The following is a 20,539-nucleotide window of genomic DNA, read 5'->3' as shown; positions in this document are numbered from 1 at the left end:
CAATACTGTTTATTTGTGGATCCAAACACCTGTGCATTTTACCTTTCTTGTTTCAGTGTCCTCCTGTTTTTTTGTGGAAATCAGGTCAGCTATAGGCAAGAGTAGAGTCTGATTCAGGTAGCTGGTGCTCTAGGATCATAGCTCGTCAGTCATTCCATCTGAATACAAGAAAGAACTTGTCTTTGAGGGTGACAGAGCACTGGAAAAGGTTTGCCCAGAGATGTTATGGAGTCACCTCCCAAGGTATTCAAAACCCGCCTAGATGCTTCCTGTGTAATCTACTGTAGGGAGCCTGCTTTAGCAGGAGGCTGAACTACGTGATCTTCAGGGGTCCCTTCTACCCCCTAGAATTATGTGATTCTGTGATTGTGTTTAGGATCTGGGATAAACAATAGGATCTATTTGTTAACTGTGATTTGTAACATTTGAGCATTCTAGCTATGTTCAGGAACATAATCAGACTCTCAACAGATGGGCACTCAAGTTTTAACAAATGGAATGGTGAAAATTGTCCAAAGCATCTGGTAGTACCGTAGAATTTAAGCAGAAAAAGTTCAAAGAGATATTGCTATTCTCCTTGTGAGGACAGAGTAGTAGTGGTATGAAGAACAGACCTTATCTCAGATAGTGAACTTCCCAAGACATGTAATTGAAGCACTAAACAAAAAATATTCTTTCCTGTAGTGAGGTAGTCCTTATAACTAAAGATCAGTAGCACCCTGTACAAATCTAACACAGACTTACCTAGAGTAAGGTACAGTGTGGAAGTTGTTCTTGAGGGACCTTATATGTAGGATATACCATTCCTGTATGTAAATACAGCAAAGATATAACTGATCTTAAGGTGCACACTCTTCTGTTAGGAGTGGAGATAAATGACCATATTTAGAAGTCAGCAGAAGTTTTAATCACTCAAAACGCCTTCTGCAAGTCATTTGGTGTATCCAACTTTGGGGGAGAAAATAATCATACTCAGCAGTCCAACTTACAGGACTTGTGCTGATCATGTGAGATGAGAGTTCTTTAAAACTTAGATTAAAAATTCTTTCATAGGGTAGTTAAGGAAACTGCTTGGAGCACTCATTCATGACAGAGCAGATAAAACTGCAGAACATTCAGTTAACAGTTTTATCTGTCTGAGTAAAATAACTTTCAGTATATAATATGATGAATAGATAGTGCTGTCATTTGTGGTAGTTTTAATACCTTGAAGAACGTTTTGTAGAAATAAATGTATTGGCACTGTGGCTTGCTTTTGGAGCAAAAATGGCTTGAAGTATAAGACATCCATATAATTCCTCAGATGTAGTTCTGAATCAGATTTAGGTGTAGCTAGTACTCTGATGCTGACTAGGTACATGAAAACAGCCAAAACTTCATTATTCTTTATAAGCCCATGTGCTATGAAACATGAACTGTTACTTTGATGCACTTCAATTTCTTAGATATGTGACTTTTTTTCCCTCTTTTTTTCTTACAACTTTCAGATCTTGGAATTTCTGGTACCACTTCTAAAAAGTAAGTTCAACTTTTAATTTAAAAAAAGAAAGAAAGTTTTCAGGTCTGTTTTATAATCTTATATTGATTCTAGTGATCTGTAGAAATCAATGAAGTGATCACATCACATCCCAGTACCTCCCTCCTTTTGTATTCCCTCAAACAAAAAATAGAAATTCATAAAGATTTTGAGAAAAGTGTTCTATTCTATGCAGGTTCACTGAATAATCAATGTTTGTTTGTTTCTGATGTAGCTTTTAAATTTGCTGGCTTAAACATGAGCCTCTAATATATATATATGTTTATACGTATATCTTTGTATTGGATAGCTGATTTACAACTGGAATTGTCCAGATGATAAATTGCATTAGCTCCCTTCAGTTATTTAGGCTAGTATATAATAGTTCTGTTATCTTTTTACAGACACTGAATGGGCATGTAATGTAGGCATGAAAAACTTCTTTTTGCAAGAAGAGATATTTAAAACATTACACTTGGTTTTGAATGCCTTTAGCTAACTGCTTACTTCTGTGTGGAGTCTTCCTCTATATCCAAGACCAGTTTGTAATGCCCATTCTTCAAGACGTGTTGTGCCTCTATGGAGATTATAGGAGGGAAATGAGTAAACAAATCATATGCTCTGTCCTCCTTATATAGCTTCCCTCAGTCTACTTCATTCAAGGAGTTCAGCCTATTTTGGGTAAAGCAGCCTCTAACAAAATCTGGTTTTGAAACTGCCCTTTTATTCTGTGATTGATTTGTTTCTCTTGTATCTATCAACTTTTTTCAGAACTGAATGCTTTTCTCCTCCATCTTTCTGAGCAAGATTTCTAGCAATGAAATGACCTTTCAAAGACTTCTAGCAGGCAGCTCTACTTCTGGCCCCAGTAGAATAGGCAGTAGCAGTCCCTCTTCCTACTTTGCAAGGGTATATGCAATAATATGTTACCTTCAATCAGTACTAATTAAAACAGCTCTTTAATTCTCACCACAAAGGCTGTAACCACTTAACTGACTTGAGTGTAGAGTGTAGTGGTGTCTGCCACTAACAGCCCTTGGAACTGCATGGTACTAAAAGTCTATCTTTCTGTTAATAGCGTAAACTGTAAGTACTATAAACTAATGTAGCTGCAAGCTTAATTTTAACATATACTTGGTTTTCATTTTCATTGTGTGAGTATAAAGAATAGCTCTCTCTGCCTCTCTACTAGGGGAGACCTTCAGTGGAATGCTGGAGAGAAGAAGCTAACAGGAGGAGCCAACTGGCAGCCGAAAGTAGCACCTGCGACATGGTCAACTGGTGGTGTACCAAGTGGCCCACTGGTAGGTGCTTCATCCATCAATACCACTGATAGTTAAACCTCAGTATTTTGAGACTGCTGAAGTGTGCTGTTTCTGTCTGTTTCATCAGAAGAATTTGCATCTGTATAAATGATACTGTTGTTACAAGTCACATTTTTAAGACCATATTTACAGCCAACATCACTGAACTGAAGTCAGTGAAGATGCAGTAGCCCACAAATGAAGATTCTACATAGGTATTTAATGATTGAGGACTCTTCCAAGAAAAGTGTGTGGTTGGCCATTTAAGTCTTGGCCAGCATCAGGTCCAGATAAATTGTTCAAAGAACAGTGATATTCATCCAAAACTGATTTACTGACAGGAAAAAACTTAAGCTTGTTCTCAATTCAAATTTTCCTGAATGAAGTATCAAAAGACTGCGCATCATTCAGACTAAGTAGATGACTGACATTAGAGTAGAAGATAGCTTGTTTAGCCCAGCGAAGTAGTCTATTGGAAAGGGTGAGATTGCCATGTAAAATATATTAGAAAGCACTATTTTGAGGAAAAGGGGGTTGAACTGAGCTTAGAATCTAAACTTGGATCAAGAGCAATTTAGTAAGCTGCAAGAGTCTTCTGAAGAAAGGTCATACTTCATCAGAGCCGCACAGCATAAAGCAGCTTCTGTTGGAAAAAAGTGGGATGGGGGGGGAAAGAGAGCTCTCAAGTTCAGTTCCATGCTGCAGTAGTCAAATATTAATGCAACTGTAAGTTTATTACAGCTTGTTCCTTAACCCTATGAAACTTTATTGAGTACATTAGTTGTAATGCTAACTTTTTTTTTTTAATAGAGAGGCTGGACAGTACTGTACAGTGTAAGTGAATTATTTTGGGGGGATCTCATTACACATACTAAACATGAAGATACTAACAACAACTCACCTGCACTGCAGTTACTAAGGCTGGCTTAAAACTACCTAGAAGCTACCTAACATGGCTCTTTCTGAATTGTTCGTGCAGCAGAAAATCCTCAAGCAACATATGGTATTTTCAAACAATCTTTGCTATATGTGGATGCGACATATCTGGTAACATACACTACCTGAACTTTCTAGCTTCTGTAATACCAGTCTGATCTGGAATTGTTTTTACCATCCAGTAATTAACTGTCCTTTCTTGGAAAGCTGGGTGGTTTTGATAGCATTTTGTGAAACATGGGTGTTACATGCATTTCTTCTAAGTCTGTATACTAAAGTATTTTTGAAAACCAAAGCCACAGGGAAAATAAATGTGAAGATCAAAATGAAGCATCTTTCACATCACTGTTGAAGCTTGAATTTGGGCCACTGAAGTTTTGGTCACTTTTTCCCTCCCTTCCAGATTAAAATCAGCATCATTTCACAAAAATCTGTTCCTTTCAGTGACCCTTACTGTTTCAGGCAAAAGCAGATTCAGTTTGTATGGCTATGTTCTTGGCAACTGATGGACAGAATTCTGAACTAAGCTGTGTTCCTTTGGCTGCAATCAGATAGCTCTAAGGTGCTCTTCTGATGTCATTAGTGCATATCTTCACATTCCTTATTTTCCATATCCAAGATATTGTTATTAGCTTGAGGACAGACATACTGCTCGGGTGATAATGATTTTAATTGAAATGCTCCCAGTAAAAATTTCAGACTGGAAAAAAAAGATTCCTAATAATTCTTAAGAAAGATTAGGATGCTTGTTGTTTAATAAATCTGGAATTAGTTATCCTGACTAATCTCAGGTTCCTTAAGAAACTGGTATTTCTACCTCAAAGCAAGGATTAGGCAAGCACATTAAATGCAGCCTTCATGAAAGTGGGCTGTATGATGAGTAATTCCTGCATATCTCCAGAGCTGCTATCTGCTGTAAACTGAGAGTATGCAGACACAGTAGGTCAGTGCTGGGACCAATGCTCTTTTATATCTTCATCAGTGACATTGACAGTGAGGTCAAGCGCACCTTCAGCAAGTTTACTGATGACACCAATCTGTGGGGTGCAGTTGACACACCAGAGGTATGGGATGCCATGGGATGCCATCCAGAGGGATCTAGACAGGCTTGAGCAGTGGACCTAGAAGAACCTCATGAGATTCAGCAAAGCCAAATGCACGACCTTGCACCTGGATCGAAGCAACTTTCGATGCAAGCTGGGGGATGAAAGGATTGAGCACAGCCCAATGTGGGGTACAGGTGGATGGCAAGCTGGACATGAGCCAGCAATGAGCCCTTGTAGCCCAGAAAGCCAAATGTATCCTGGGCTGCATCAAATGAAGTGTATCCAGGCAGGACAAGCAAGGTGAACCTGCCCCTCTACTCTGCACTGGTGAGACCTCGTCTGTAGTACTGTATCCAGACATTGAGTCCTCAGTACAGAAGGGACATGGACCTGTTGGGGCGCATCCAGAGAAGGGCCACAAAAATGATTAAAGAAATGGAACACCTCTCCTATGAGGACAGGCTGAAAGAGCTGGGGCTGTTCAGCATGGAGAAGAGAAGGCTTGGAGGTGACCTGATAGCGTTTCGATCTCTAAAGGGGAGCTAAAGGAAGGGGAAAGACTCTTCAGCAGGGTCTGTTGTCGTAGAACAAGGGAAAATGGTTTCAAGCCTAAAGAGAGATTTTGTTAGGTGATAAGGAAAAAGTCTTTTACAGTGAGTGTGATGAGGCACTGGAACAGATTGCCCAGAGAGATGGTGGAGACTTTCAAGGAGAGGCTGGATCAGTCCCTGGGCAACCTGATCTAGCTGTGCATGTCCCTGTTCATTGCAGGGGAGTTAGACTAGGGGACATTTAAAGGTCTTTTCCAACTCTAAGGATTCTATAGTTCTGTGTTTCTATTACTGACTCAAGGTAGGTAGTCAGGATTTAGAGGCTCAGGAATGATCAAGCAACTTCTGTAACAGCTTGAGAAATTTTGCCAATAGTCTTAGTTAGGCCCCAAGATAACTGTAATGATGTTCCTAAAAATCCTACCATCATCTTAAATCCCTTCCTTGAATGCTTCCTGCCTCTCTTTAAAGTTCTTATTAAGAGTTTAAACAGTGTTTGGATTAAATACACTTCTGTGAAAAGGAGATCCTTGCATGCTTTCAAGGCCATAAGGAGACTGTACGTGGGAAATTACAGGCAAGGGAACCAAAAAGAGATGGTGCATAGGTTCTGCTGGATACCTGAGTTGGCTAGTTCAAGGATACTGCTTTAGATGTGCTGTTTATACAGTCAGATTACTAGACTAACATTTCTCTTTTCCTCAGTCCTCGTGGAAGATCTCTTTTCTTTGCTTACATGTTATTTGATGAAAAACAATTGCATAACAAGCTAAACTTTTCTTAGTAAACTATGTAACAGTTTTGATTGTGGTTTAAGTGTGTGAATTTAGTTTTTAAGTTAATATCACTGCATAATAATACTACTTTTTATTGGAAATTAATTACTATAGCAGTTACTTCCTTTAACTTTACATTCTGCTTAAGCTAGGCATAAATCTATAGCTTTTACTAAAACTCAGTGCTATAGCATGTGCAATGGCGCGTTGGCTACCTGTTATAAAATTGGTGTGCTTTCTTATCCTGTGTTGAAAGTAGAGAAAAGTGTGAATTTCCTTGGGCCCATTTTGGCTTTGTTCGGAAAATGAACTCCATTTGCAAAGAGAACTGAGTCTGTCACCCTAGCTTTCTTCTGACAAAGACAGCTGAACATTATTGTAAGGACTAATTCAATTCATTCTTCAGAAGCATCATAATTTTGAGGTTAGGTATAACCTACTACATAACAGCCTGACTTGATAGAACAACTTTGGGAATGCAGTTTCCAGATAACTGGCATTACAGAAATTCGTGCTTCTCTTTCTTTTTTAATTTTTCTTTTACGTTCCAGGCAGGAGCCGTGCCTCCAGCAGGTGGAGTTCCTCCCACAGGAGGTACCCCACCTGTTGCACAGCCAGGAGCCACATTTGGGATGGTGAGTCTCTTTCACTGTACAGCTCTCCCTTTTTTATCCAGAAACCTACTCATGCTGCCCTGATTTACAGCCCCCAGCAGGACCAGGTGTACCCATGATGCCCCAGCAGCCAGTTATGTATGGGCAGCCCATGATGAGGCCGCCATTTGGAGCTGCCGCAGGCCCTGGTGTACAGGTGAGTCAGTGCTCACAGAAAGAATCTCCTGTGTCTAACTACATCCAAGATGTATTCTGGAGGGGATTTGGGTAAAGTTTGAAGTAGAGCTGTTTGATGTTTCCATTCTGTTCAGAGCTTGCCCACATTTACTAGAGCTATGCTCTGCATCTTCCCTCTCAGCCCACCAAGAAGACTTCAGAAAACCGATCTTCTGCTCATGGACAAGCTTGAGTTCTTGAGTTCTTTCATGACAGCTGTTTCTTAGTAAATGCAAGTTTAATGGTTTTAGGCTGGTGGCTTGCTGCAAAATTACTGCATTTGAGTATAAATTCCCATAATGTATATAACATCACATAGAGTTCAAGAAGTGTTTTTCACTGCAATGTGCAAATTTAAATATTGAGGAATGGAGTTTTTCTTCTAACCTACATTGATGTGGAGAAATGCAAATGAAAGGTCTTGAGCTTCAGTCACTCTGTCGTTTTTTTTTAAGTTGGGAGGTACATGCCACTGCTTCATTTTTCATGTATTTAAAGTGAATTTACCTAGTCTGACTTTGTGATGATCACGTTTAGACCCAGAAGGGCACATACAACTTGGCCATATACAGCTAAAGCAAACCTGTTCTTAAAGAACTAGCATAGCAATTGAACTCTGGATTGGGTGGCTAAATTTTGAGACAGATGTAGAATCTTGAGCATAAATTTCCATGCATACAGATACTCTGTTAGTTGCTGCATACAGGAAGTTTTTTGTTCATTACATGAGGAGATATTTGCTTAGCAACAACTCTGGGTGAATCACAGAATGATTTAAGCTTGAAGGAACATCTGGAAGTCCTCTCATCCAACCCTTGCTCAAGCAAGATGCCCAGGATCATGTCTAGATTGCTTCTGAAGTTCTTTAAGAAGGAGACTCCACAGCCTCGGAGGCACCAGTGCTCAGTCACCCACACATCACAGAAGTGTTTGTTGGTGTTAAGTAGGAGCCTCCTGTGCTCCAGTTTTTGCGCATTGCTTCTTGTCCTGACACCTCTCTTTACATTTGACCAATATACCTAGACATTACTGCTGGATATTGTCCTGGATATTATCATATGTAGTGATGCTTCAAAGCAGAGCAGATTAGTCTGAAAAGATGGTAGTCATTCAGCAGGCAGAAAATAGTAAAGAACTGCAAAATGGTCTCTAGCCCCCAACACAGAGTAGTGCACTGCTGTAGTACTCACACATTACTTATGTCATTCATACAACCATCTGTCCTGCAGTCTGTTCCTCGTCATGCAACTGCCTACCTACCAGCTGCTACCTGAAAGTCCAATCTTAGCAGACTTCAGTGTCTGAGTGCTTCTGCTTCAAATGCTTCACTTGACAAGAATCGTGCACGAGCAGATTAAAAGCAGGTGCTCGAAATGGATCTGAAGAAAAAGTAATTCAAGCTAATCTTTGGGATCAGATTGTGGAAACTGATCACCCTATTCATAATGCAAGGCTAGTAACCAGAAAATGCTAACATGACTTACTGGCTACCAGGAAGATGCGTCTTTCTTTAATATGACAAAAATATCTAATGGAGTAGTTAATGACAAAGTAGTGAATGGAGATATGCCATCTATCCTGTTGAAAAAATATGTAATCAGTTGCTTCTTACAATTACCCAAGTATTCCTTCTAACTTGAAGCTAATAAAATTGGAAATGCAGCAGTCTGTATCCACTCTGGTACAAGTTTTTAGATGACTGATAGCAACTAGTTGACACAGCATAAGCCATGATAGCTGTTCCAGGCTATTTTTCCATAATAAAGTTTAGTTTATAGTAATTATGGAAAGACTCTTTCCAGAGGAGAGGCAGGGAACAATTTTCTTGAAGTACTTTTCATCTTATCTTTGAAATGAGTTTCGAGGTAGAAGTTCGTGCTGTGAGCCTAAAATCTTTTGATACTTGAAACCACTCCACCTCTCAGTTTTCCAAACATTAAGTCAAACAATCAACCTGTAGCAAACTGCACTCTTTAAGTTAGAAACTACGTTCTTGTTTAAGTAACTCTGAGTTTTCCTCGTAGAAACGAGAACTTGAAACTACTAGAATTTAGGTTGTCAGTAATGGAGCTCTGCATTTCACACATTCCTATTTGGTCTTTCCATCTTAAACTGTCTCTTGACACAGATTATCAAGAATGATATTATGGAAGACACAAACACATTTTTCTTAGAGTAGGGTAGTCATCAGTGTGCCAGGACTATGTATTAACTACCTGCAGTGCCCTCAGGTAAGGTGGTGATAGTGAGCAGTAAGGGTGGGAGCATCATTTAGCTCAGTAGGGAAAAGGGTTGCATGTAACTTGAAAAAATGGATACTATCTACTGAATAATTCATTTTATGCTTAACAAAAATCAAGAGGAATGTAAGTATAATACAGTCACATCTCCAAAACGCTAATGGGCTTTCATTTTTGTTACCAGTGCTGAACAACTTGTATTTAAATGCAAGTTGCTGGATTTTCAGATGTACTCTGCAGCACATGCTCAGTTTATTCTGTACCTTGGTGTTTAACATCTGACAAGTGCTTAACTTCTGTCTGGTTTGACACTCCTAACTCTGTTCTGTCTTGCAGGGTGCAAGCAATCAGCTATGCTAACAAGAATAGGCAGTGTCTGTGCCCATTACATCAGCCAAGCATTGTTAACTTTATAGTAAGGACAGAATTTAAACAATGCTTGAGCAAAATGGCAGCACAGTGAAGTTAACACCAATGTAGAACTTTCATATGCTTTCAGTGTGTTTGTGAGATCCAGCTATACTTACCTAATGCTTGTGTATCTGTATTGCTTTTTTTTTCTGCTTTCCTGGCTGGCGTCTGTTAGCTTTCTCCAAGCCCAACTCCTGCTACTCAGAGTCCCAAGAAACCTCCAACAAAGGACCCATTAGCGGATCTTAACATCAAGGATTTCTTGTAAACGATAAGGTATTTTGTGACTGCCTGCATGTTACACTGCAGTACATATCTGGCAAACAGATGGTGATTAGTCCTGCAGATTAAACACAAAGAGCAGAACTGTACCTGCAGAGATCTGTAGAAACATGCAATGATAATGTGATAATGTGGTGGTTAAAATGGAAAGCTGAATTCTGTCTGCATTTTTTAATTCTAGCCTGAAAGCCTGACATTCGACTACCTTTTGCCAAAAAGTGACTGACAAGAAAATTATCCCCAATCTATAGCTTCTATTTTGTCTTGCTTCCCCTCAGTCAAAGGGTTCACATTTTTGGTTTTCATGAAATTGATATTGAAACAAATAGAAACATAATAAGAGTACATACACTAGAGCAAAACCATGCCAAAGAGGCTTGTTCCATGTTGTTACAAGGAGCTGTGCATTGTTTATGAGGACTTTTGGTAAATTGTGATTGATCTTGCATCCCATCTCATGTGTGTGGAAATAGATATTGTAGCACAGGTGTGGAGAGAGGAAAAGGGGAAAAAATAGGGCTAGAAAGAAATGTCAAATTGGATTTAACACTTATGCATTTTATTTTTTAAATGGATGAAGTAAGGTAAGCGTTTTATAAGTCCAAGATAATTTGCCAGGTGAGAAGACAGTACTTGCATATCTCTGAGGCCTTTGCAAGTTCCTTTGCTTTCTACCCATAGCTTAATATTAAGGCTTGTTCTGGGCTTCCTCAGTGCTGGAATTAGCAGCAAGGAATGGGATTGAGCTCATTTTAGCAGGTACCGCATGGCTCTTTTTCTCCACATTTCTGTATTCCAGCTTTGAAGGTACTTAGAAATTTCTGGAGATTTCTAAAAGTGGAGGTGCATTTTTTGTTGCTGGGTTCACAGCTTTCAGCTTGTATTTGCAGTAAACGGGCTCATAACTGTCCATGGGAACACAGCCACTTTGTTAAATGCTGGTAACAGCTCTGAGATGCAGAGAAGAGTATATTTGGTACTTTCCCCTTAATTTTTCTAGAATGTGCTTTATCTGATTCATTATTTCTGCTTTCACGTAACACTCTTCTGTTTCCACAGCTGCAGTTTTTCTGACAAGATGATAAAAACGTGAGTTTGGAGTCTACAATTGGATGCTCAGAGTTTCAAAGTGAGCCACCAGTACCAAACCCAGCGCTTACTCAGACTTTCTCTTACTCCTGAAACGTGTAGCACAGCTGTGAAAGTGAACATTAGGAATGTGTACTACCTTAGCTGTTATCCCTACTCTCTCTAAATTTGTGTACTTGGGTTATTTGTGTTTTACAATTTAAACAATGGATGTATGTTTCTGATGCCTTCTAGTGCTTTTCTGAACCTATCCCACAGGGGCAGATTATGCAGCTGTTGTTTGGTGAGCCATTTGGAGCGATGTCTGTGTTTTTTGAAGGTTTCAATGTATATAACTTTTTGAGGACACCTACAGTTTCCCTAAGACTCAGTTTCTCCTTTATCTGTTACAAAATATAGTGTGATAATACCAGATAGTAAGGAAAATACTTATGGAATTGTGTGGAATACATTTTTTTGCAGTCACAGGAATCTCAATTGTCGTGAAAAAATGTTTTATTTTTGTGGCACTGTATATGTTAAGATAATTTAAAGTAATATAAAGGTAAACTTCCATAACAAGTACTTTTCCAATGATTTTCCAAGACTGAAAAGTCGTATCTGAAAGAATACCATATTTATTGTTGTTTTGATTTTAAAATATATTTTAATTATTTAAGTCTGTTCATTTTAAATTGGCATATTTATCTATCAGTTCTTGCTGAATGCACTGAAAATAAGTAAAGGGTCAGTTTCTCTCCAGTAGTTGAAAAAAGCAACCATAGTTGCCTGGCATTAAGGAATTTCAAATCTGAGAGCACTCATTGGTATATCTGTAGTCAGAACATGGCAAGTGATGTTATTCACCTCTGTTTAGTTCTTACGTACATCTCTTAATTTAGTACTTACCTGTGTATGCCTTAGGCTGGTGTTTTCTCCATTTCCCCAACTGCGCTGTGAGTAGCTTTTGTACAGTTGGTGATTAGATTTAATTCTGATCCAGAGATCCATGCCCTTTACTGTACATAATGTGTTTCTTTCATTTTTATTTGTTCTCATACTGTTTCTGCTGATGGCTTGGCTTAAGATCTTGACTCTTAAATGAGGTCACTGTTGATCAGTGTTACAAGTGGCTTGGCAGTTCTCTGTAAAAGCATATTGGGTTGGAAAGATTCACCTGAAGTCTTTCAAATTAACTATTTAATCAATGTATGGTACCATTAAGAGTGGATGTATCACAGAGTTTGCTGTGGGGATAACATACACCGTAATGGGAAAGTTCTATAAAAAGTTAATTTCAAAATGGCTCTTCTTTGTATTTCGGTTTGAAAAAAAAAAAAATAGCAAAAAACAGAAAAACAGAAAACCCCAGTGCATGTGCGCCCTCTGAGATGCAATAAACACCTTGATCAAAGTAAATAACTTGTTGCCATTTTCCTGATCATTCAGATGCTGAGCACAGTAATATGCTTTGAGGGGGAAATATGTATTGTGAGAAGGCTTTTGTGAGAGGGAGAAGAGAACTCTGTAGTTTGACCCATAACACCTCAGAAGTTTTCATTAGAGATGTGAACTCCTAAACTAGAATAATATTTAAATAGTTGCACCTATGAGAGCTTATGTTACTGGTCCCCATCTCTTTTCTATGAGGTTTCATTCAACAGCTTGTTGAGAGCTAGCGCAGCTATGATGCTACAAGAATTGCTTGTGCTAAGGTTCATCTGGTGACGGGATAAAAGGAAGGGAAAATGTTTAGCCACACCAAAGTCTTTCTGATGGTACACAACTAACAAGAGACCTTTTGATGAAGCGGTAAAAGAAGAAGTGATAAAGTGGTAGTGAAGGCTGTTTTGTTACAAACAACAGAACACTGGAACAACCTGGCGAGGTCTGAATTTAGAACTGGATTACAAAGAAATTTCCACCAGCAGAGTAGTGTAATTGCTTAAGAGATTTTTTTCACTGTTCAATTTTATTTTTATCCCATTTTCTTTTATTTGCTGCTACTGATCTATCTCGGTTGACCATTTAAGAGGCTTTTAATATATGTAACCCATAGAGTCAGACTGCCCTGTAAATGCCTGCGTTTTGTCACTATTTGAGCACTAAGACCCAAACAAGTTCATCCAGAAAGTCTCAGGCTCTGATCAGGTGGGTTTTTTGCTCATCCTTGCTATTGCCTGGAGGTCTGACACATGGTGTTGTGAAGCTTTCTTGAATGAAGTATTGTTGGAGTTAGGGTAGTTTGGTTAGGTTGTGGTTGGACTCAATGGCCTTTAAGGTCTTTTCCAACCTGAGCAATTCTATGATTCTATACCTTTTTCCCAAGGACAGTCATAACCAAGCACTGCACGTGAGGAGATGTGTTCAGACTACTTCATTGGATGTTGTTCTAATTAATGATGCAAAATTAGCTGCATGCACTTTGTTGCCAATAAATGTCAGCTATAACAAAATCTAGTTATTTCTGTAGAACACAGATGCTTCAAGGGGTAAAACCTCACTGTGGAGGCTCTTCCTTTGTCAGGTACTCCATCACTATGTGATAAATGTCTTTCTGTAGCAGGTTCTACAATGCCCCCAGTCCTTGTTCTTCATTCTTGTTAATCTTGTGTAGACCTCATGCCCATGAGCTCTGTGAGAATGTGGTGGTTTCCTATGAAGACAGAAGCTCTAGTGATGTGAGAAATGTGCAGCTCCTCCCCAGGCCTGAGTGCCCATGAACTCAGTTTGCTGAGTTTTGAATGACAGTGGTAGCAAACCTCAACCTGGCTCATTACTTGAATGCTTGGGGTTAGTAGCCTCTCACACTGCTTCCCCATTCATCATTCATTACAGTTTGCTATTTTTGTGATTTTTTTTTTAGCTATGTATTTCAATGTGCTCCAACTTGATGTATAGACTTTCCCTGGAGTGATGCTGCTGTTCCCCAAGACAACAGATGAAAATCTGGAAGTTGAGGACTGAATTGTTATCTTCTAAGACTGTATTTCAGACTGGTTGAAAAATCATGCTGCTACTTAAACTTCTGTTCTTAAGATTTAGTAGAAGAACAGAAAAAGCTAGGGACTTGCCTTAAAAAGGTCAATCAGATGGAAATTGCTTTGCAAATGCAGTTGATGCTTTGGTAATATAGGATATATTGGATGACAGATCTAGTGCATGATATAGCCACTAGCCATAGCTGACATAGTTCTGTTTTTCTGGTATGGCTCTTTCCTCCTGATCCTCCTTTCCCATCTTTCCCACTAAAATGAGAGCTGCCTGCCTAGGTAACTTATTCTTCATGGGAAAAAAAAGGTCTCAGTAACAGCAGTGCAGATGTACCAACTCTTGATGCTTAGAAAAGTTGACCGAAACTTCCTATGGTAGAAATAATGATGGTAACAGAAAGATGATGTACAAATCTCTCCTCTGAAATATGAAATATTCAGAAACTTTATTAAAAGAAAACCCCTTTCCCTGCATGTTGTGTATTGCTAGTGCTGTGAGAAATGTGGGTAGTGGCAGACACTAAAGTACTGAAAGAGCTAAACAAGAATTTCAGAGATGGAATTACAGAAGGCAAGAGTGGGCTATATGTGTTTTAAAGCAGCCAGCACCGGTATTTTTTCTGTTCCAGATTTTGGCTCCTAAAGCTTCACCTCCTCTTTCCTTCCCCTTAATTAAACTCTGAGAACCATGTGAGTAGCAAAAGACTGGTGCTTGTTCTTTTGTACAGAAATCTTGTAGTGCAGTTATAGATGTAAGGGCCAAACATGAGTTACCAAAGGTGGTAGTGCAGAGGCAGAAACTCAGCACACAAAAAGTGGAGAAGTGCAGAGGAGTGAGGATAAACATCCACTGCAAGATGTGAGGATAGCACACTTCTCATCTGGCTGTGTAGATGAACCTATGAAAGGTTGATCGATCTACTCTGCCATGACAGAGTAAAGCCCCTCCATCCATGTGTTCATGGTTGAGTGTGACCCATATTTTGGAAGTACAGCTGTCTCCTGATTTAGTATGATGTAAGCTCTTTGTCAGATTACCTTGCTGTTGTAGATGCCCACAGTAGCCATCTTTCTCAGAGGCCTTATCAAAGCACTAGCCCACTTCAATGGAAACAAAAATTTCATAGTGCTAAGTGACAGCAGATCCAGGGGAAGCAGAAGGTACTCCGTCAGTGTTGAATTGGCAGTTGGAGACAATTGAGTTGCCCACCACAACTGCAGGGACTGGTAGGCTCTCCGGCACATGTATAAATTTACTGGGTTTTGTGAAACTCCACTTTAATCCAGGAGTAGAAAAAAACAATAATTTCTATGGTTGGTTGTACGACTTCAGCTTTGTGTATCTATAACATGTCTATAATTGTACCCAATCATTTTGTCCAAGAGGATTCAGTGATTCTTTCTTACTAGAATAATACTTTGCTACCTCCAGCTGAGTTAAAGTATAGTTTCAAAACCCCAAAATCTGGCTTAATTAAAAAAAATAATCTAAGAGTAGAGTAGATTACTTTCAACAGGAGCTAAAAATAAGTTTAACAGAATAGCAAAGCTGCTTAATCTTGGTTAAAAATGGGGAGAAGTTAGTAATATTGAGACCATGCCATATAATTAAAATTGTCACACTATATAAATACTAGTTCAGGCTTTAGAGCATCTTTGAATCGACTGATCCCTTCTGAACCTTGGTACAGACCAGCTTCTGTTGTTCATGTAACCTCAGACACATTGAGGTTTTCATATTTCATAAACTTATGTGAAATGAAGTTGAGATCGTGATTTGGCTAATATTGCATTCAACTGGCATTTTTAATTATTATTATTTCTCTCAAATTTCCTTTTAAATGTTAAGCTCCAACACATGCAGATGAAATCATAATCTTATTACCATGGTGCTCATAAAGTTTTGAGCAAAAGTTGATTTAAATTTCTGAACAAAGATACCATTCAAAAAATACAGTTCTTTTCCAAACATAAATAAATTACATAATGGTGGCAAGAGTTTCACTTTTTGTTTCAACATTTAAAATGATAAATAGTAATCATAATTCATGTGCACTTCTGGCATTCTTACACCTATGTCATTAGTGTAGTGAAATCTGCTCTAGAGAAGTGTTGTGCTCTCTCTCTCCCCACAGCATGGTATTTTGCATCCAGGTTTTCTGTAGGATTTCAAGATCCTGGCAAATTTTTTTTTGTCATAAAGCAGCTTATGTGTCTGCTGAAATATTTTGCTTCTTTAGACGTTTGGCTTCATCACTGACCATCAGGATTGATTCTAATCCTACTCTATCATTTAGTCTGGTTTGGGCATTTTTCAGAGAGCTTACTTTTTTAACCAACAACCAGTAGGGGCTGGATGTGGGTTGTTTGGGCTTTTAACAGCTTTTTAAAATACCTCAAAGAATTTGCTAACGTATCACAACCTATAGCTCCCTTTAGATAAGGATATGCTGAAGAATGGTCTGTTAGAAGGGGGAATATAATGAGGGGGAGCTATATGGAAGAAGGGGACAGACTGTTTAGTAGGGTCTGTTGTGTTAAGATAAGGGGAAATGGTTTTGAACTAAAAAAGAGGAGATTTAGACTGAATATAAGACAGAAGTTTTTTTACAAGGAGAGCCATGTTGCCAAGAGAGGTAATGGATGCCCTGTCCAAGGAGAAATCCAAGGTAAGGCTGGACAGGACTCTGAGCAACCTGATGTAGCTGTATGTGTCCCTGTTCGCCACAGGGCAGTTGGACCGGATGACCTTTAAAGGTTCTGTCCAACTCAAACAATTCTCTGGTTCTATGAAATGGTCTGCATTTCTCTCAAATGTAAATTGCAGAGGCACAGAGAGCTGTGAGCCCTGGGAACTGCAGTGATGCCCGTGGTGGGACGTGCTTCACTTTCGCTTTCTGCTAGCAAGGAAAATCCTCCAGCTCAAACCTGCAGTACTGCCTTTGCTCCTTTGGAGATCCACTCTTACATGTTAAAGAAAGCACCTTGAAAACACCAGATTGCAGGTGGTTGGTCTAGAAATTCTGGCGTGAAGTGGCCAAGCTGGCAAAAGAGCTGTTTTGAATCCAGTTTAGTCTGTGTGAAGAGCCCATGGTGGACGTGCTGCTTTGCTGCCTCAAAGCTGGGCTGCAAGCTGAGCTGTATAAATGGATGACAGTTACCTTGTAGGCCATTGTACATGCTTCTGAAACAGAAAAGCTTTATCCCTTCAATAGAGCTGGGATTGTTTCGCAAACGGAACACAGGGAAATAGTGCAGATAAAACATAGCTACACCACCTACAGGTGGGATTTCCAGCCTTAATCCTGGATTAGCTCTGGCAAACTGCTCAGCTGCATGGAGATGTGTGTCGCTGTGCTGGCACCAGTCTGGAACAGTGGCTGGCAGAAGCCTCATCCACACCAGCTACCAGCAGTGTGTACTCAGCAGATGTGTGGGTGCTGGCTGGGTGTGGAGACCAGCAAGCAGCAGCAGCCTCAGGCAGCCCACCAGGATCTGCCTCTCCCCACTGCAGGTCCTGGGGCTGCACATCTGCAGCCATTGCAGGCCATTTGCAGCCTGGTTAGGGTAATCATACTAATAGCATCAAATCGCTGTTATTTTTGCAGTCAAAGAAATGAGGGAAATTTGGTAGAGCTTCACTGGGGACTCAGAGGAAGAGGATGTGTCAGGTGATTGAATTCCATTCTTGCTGCTTGTGTCCAGCTGGTGCCCTGCTTCGTGAATGCTTCAACATGCTGCACTCTGCATTGGGACAGTCAGGAGCTGACTATATGTAAGCTTTTAGAAGTGCAAATAAAACAGAGAAAAGCTGCTTTGTTAGCCTCTGTGGGAATGGGTAGAGCAAGGGAAGTTGCTGTCATTAAATGTAAGAGATAAAAGGGTGCAAGCCTGAGCTGGGAAGGAACACGCAGCTCTGGGTGGTAACTGTCTTATACTAATGCAGTCCCTGAGTTCCTCTAAGCTGAAGAGGAGGAAGTTTGAGCTGGTCCCTGTGTATGTGTGTGTGTGTGTAGCACACTGGGTTTGTACAGCACACCAGCCATGCTAAAGCTGCTTTCAAAGGCAGGACCCTGTAAGGACAGCTCTATCCCCTTAAAGGAGTATTATGCTATTAGTGGCAGCTGTTCTTTGGGGGTTTTTTTAAGGCTGCAGACAGAGTGCTTACCCTCACATTGTTGAATGCGTAGAGGTCAGATTTAATTTAGTCCCAGCTGGTAAGAAAAAAGTCAGTCAGGAAGATGCAAAGGATGGAGCCCTTCAGTCACATTAGCTGCAGTACTTGATCACAGATCACAGCTGCAAAAGGTAAACTTGCAAGCAGTAAAGTGTGAGATCTAAATTGGACACTAAGAAAACACGTTTTTATTTTGAGCACTGGCTTTCTTTCTGCTTTTTTGAAAAGAGCAGACCTTCTTACAGATCACAAATGCCTATTGTGCATTACTCTGTAACATATAAATATGTATAATGTGCAGTGGGTCAAATTCCCCTCTAAGGTTCACCACTGTAAGTGCTGTGGTGTTTGTTTGCTTACTGGAGCTTACCAAAACGAGTTCAGTTTCAGCCCACCATTATTAAAAATGACTTCATACATCCTCCCTGGATACATATAGTAAATTGTTTTTAGAGACACTAATATACTAGAAGGATGAGAAAGATGAGGAGGAACTAAGAAGACAAAAGAAGAAAAGATAAAGAACATAGCAGAATGGCTGAGATGGAAAGGGACCAGACCCCCACTCTATCAGGAACACCCAGAATAGGGTGCCCAGGTCCACATCCAGGCGGCTTTTGAAGTTCTCCAAGGAAGAAACCCCACAGCCTCTGTGCAGCTTGTGCCAATACTCAGGCACCTGCATAGAAGTGCTTCAGGGAATCTCCTATGCTCCAGTTTCTGTTCATTTCTCTTATCCTGGCATTGGGCATCACTGGAAAGAGCCTGGCTTCATTTCTTTGCATCCCACCTTCCCTTCAAGTATTCATTGACGAGATCCCCAAGCCTCTTTTTCTCCAAGCAAGGAGGAGACAAAAACTCCAGTGTTCATGCTCAGATGCCTCTGTATATACCACCATTCAAGCAAACCATGCCTGAGCCCAAACTCATGGTGAGCAACAAGAGTCAGACAACGCAATGGATCCCTGCCTGGTGGGGACAAGCTGGGATGGAAAAATGTTTGCTATGTTCTACCTAAATTAAATACAGTTCTTGTCTTAGCGATTACTCTTAAAATATTTTTTTCCCTCATATTACTCATAAATCCCATTGGAGTAACTCCACATTCTCTCCCTCTCTCTCTCTCTCTTTTTTTTTTTTTTAATTAAATTTGTCAGCAGCTTTGGTCTCTGCCCTGCAATCATTAGCACTGGTTAGCCAATGAGTTAATCATTCAAAAGAAGGCAAAGGAAAGGAAAACACAAGGGTTGATTTTTACTTTAAGAAAGACAAAGGTCCTATTTTCTCCCGTTCCAGAGAGTACTTTGGGTTTTTGCTGCTGATTACAACTTTCACCTTTCCCTTCTGCACCCTTCTGTGTCTGCAGCCACAGAGGTGCCACCAGGACAGGCCCTTCAGCTGGGATTAAGTGAAGTTGACACCGGAAATTCATCCAGAGTTGGAAATCAATGGGAGGGGAAGGGCTGGAGAGCGCAGTAACTGTAGCTAAAGGGCAGCTGAGTAATTCCTCTGAAAAACTGCCCAATTTAGTTTCATCCACTGTTTTCCAGCATTTTCACGTGGAAATGCGGAGCCATAGCAACCACAGTAAATATGGTGCATACATAACTGCCAAAGAAGCACAATCTTTATCAAATATGTGTATAGCTTTTGCAGTGCATCTGACCCTCTTTCTCAGCTGCAGCCTTCTTAAGGTTCAAAGATGTGCTCCAAGTGAGAGGAATGGGCAACTCATCAGGGTGCTATTTGTAACCCACCTAAGACATAGCAGTGGCTTTGAGGTTTCAGTGGTTGCTATTGTTTGCTCAGGTCATACACTTGGTAAAGATGCCGGGCATTAGAACCACGTCAGGAAAATACTCACAAGAGGAACTGGGCTCTGTCAAAACATTTTAGGCATGAGTTGGTATTGGGTAGGATGCTACTAGGCCCTTGCAAACATGAAACTCATATTATGTCCTGAATTGTGCCCTCCATAGGAGCAAACAAGTGCGTGTGCAGGGGACACACTCTTCACCTGTGGTTAGGGACAGAGAAACATCTCGCAGGCATGAAGCCATTCTCCAGGGCAATGGCATATGGTACAGCCTCAGCAATGGGAAGGTTTAAGTACTGTTCCCAGTCACACATGGACCTTGGTCCAGGTGGAAAACCTGTTGGTGCTATTTATTGCCATATGGCCATTTCTCCTCTTCCATGGACCCCCAGAGATGCACAGGAGCCCCTGTCAGACCCTGTTAAATATTGCTTGTATTGGATGGGGTGGTAATTGCTGCTGTAATCACTTTGAAACACTGCATGAAATAGTCCCAAACAGCTCTCGTTCTTGCCAGAAACCTCTCCTTTTACTGCCAGTGATCAAATCACCACTGGATTCAAGGGCACGGAGATAAGATAATGCTGAGAGCC

The 20,539-nt window shown here is 40.2% G+C and overlaps 1 protein-coding gene across 5 annotated transcripts in view; it reads left to right on the top strand.

Annotated features, from left to right (window-relative positions):
* The window catches only part of SNAP91 (synaptosome associated protein 91), a 70,805-nt gene extending 58,474 nt beyond the window's left edge, over window positions 1-12,331 (top strand). For 4 of the 5 annotated variants that reach the window (XM_052682643.1, XM_052682676.1, XM_052682671.1 and 1 more), the window contains 7 exons: window positions 1,488-1,518; window positions 2,709-2,820; window positions 3,631-3,654; window positions 6,681-6,764; window positions 6,835-6,939; window positions 9,786-9,886; window positions 10,952-12,331. In XM_052682643.1, coding sequence (XP_052538603.1) covers window positions 1,488-1,518; window positions 2,709-2,820; window positions 3,631-3,654; window positions 6,681-6,764; window positions 6,835-6,939; window positions 9,786-9,878 — 449 coding nt within the window. In that variant the 3' untranslated portion in view covers window positions 9,879-9,886; window positions 10,952-12,331. The remainder of the gene's footprint in view (window positions 1-1,487; window positions 1,519-2,708; window positions 2,821-3,630; window positions 3,655-6,680; window positions 6,765-6,834; window positions 6,940-9,785; window positions 9,887-10,951) is intronic. The other variant, XM_052682663.1, reaches the window with a different exon arrangement.
* Window positions 12,332-20,539: the final 8,208 nt, after the last annotated feature.

The sequence above is a fragment of the Tympanuchus pallidicinctus genome, unplaced genomic scaffold (genome assembly GCF_026119805.1).
Source record: "Tympanuchus pallidicinctus isolate F22 unplaced genomic scaffold, pur_lepc_1.0 scaffold1, whole genome shotgun sequence".
NCBI lineage: Eukaryota > Metazoa > Chordata > Aves > Galliformes > Phasianidae > Tympanuchus > Tympanuchus pallidicinctus.
Note: the sequence above shows the minus strand (reverse complement) of the source record. Positions and strands in the feature narration are given on the sequence as shown.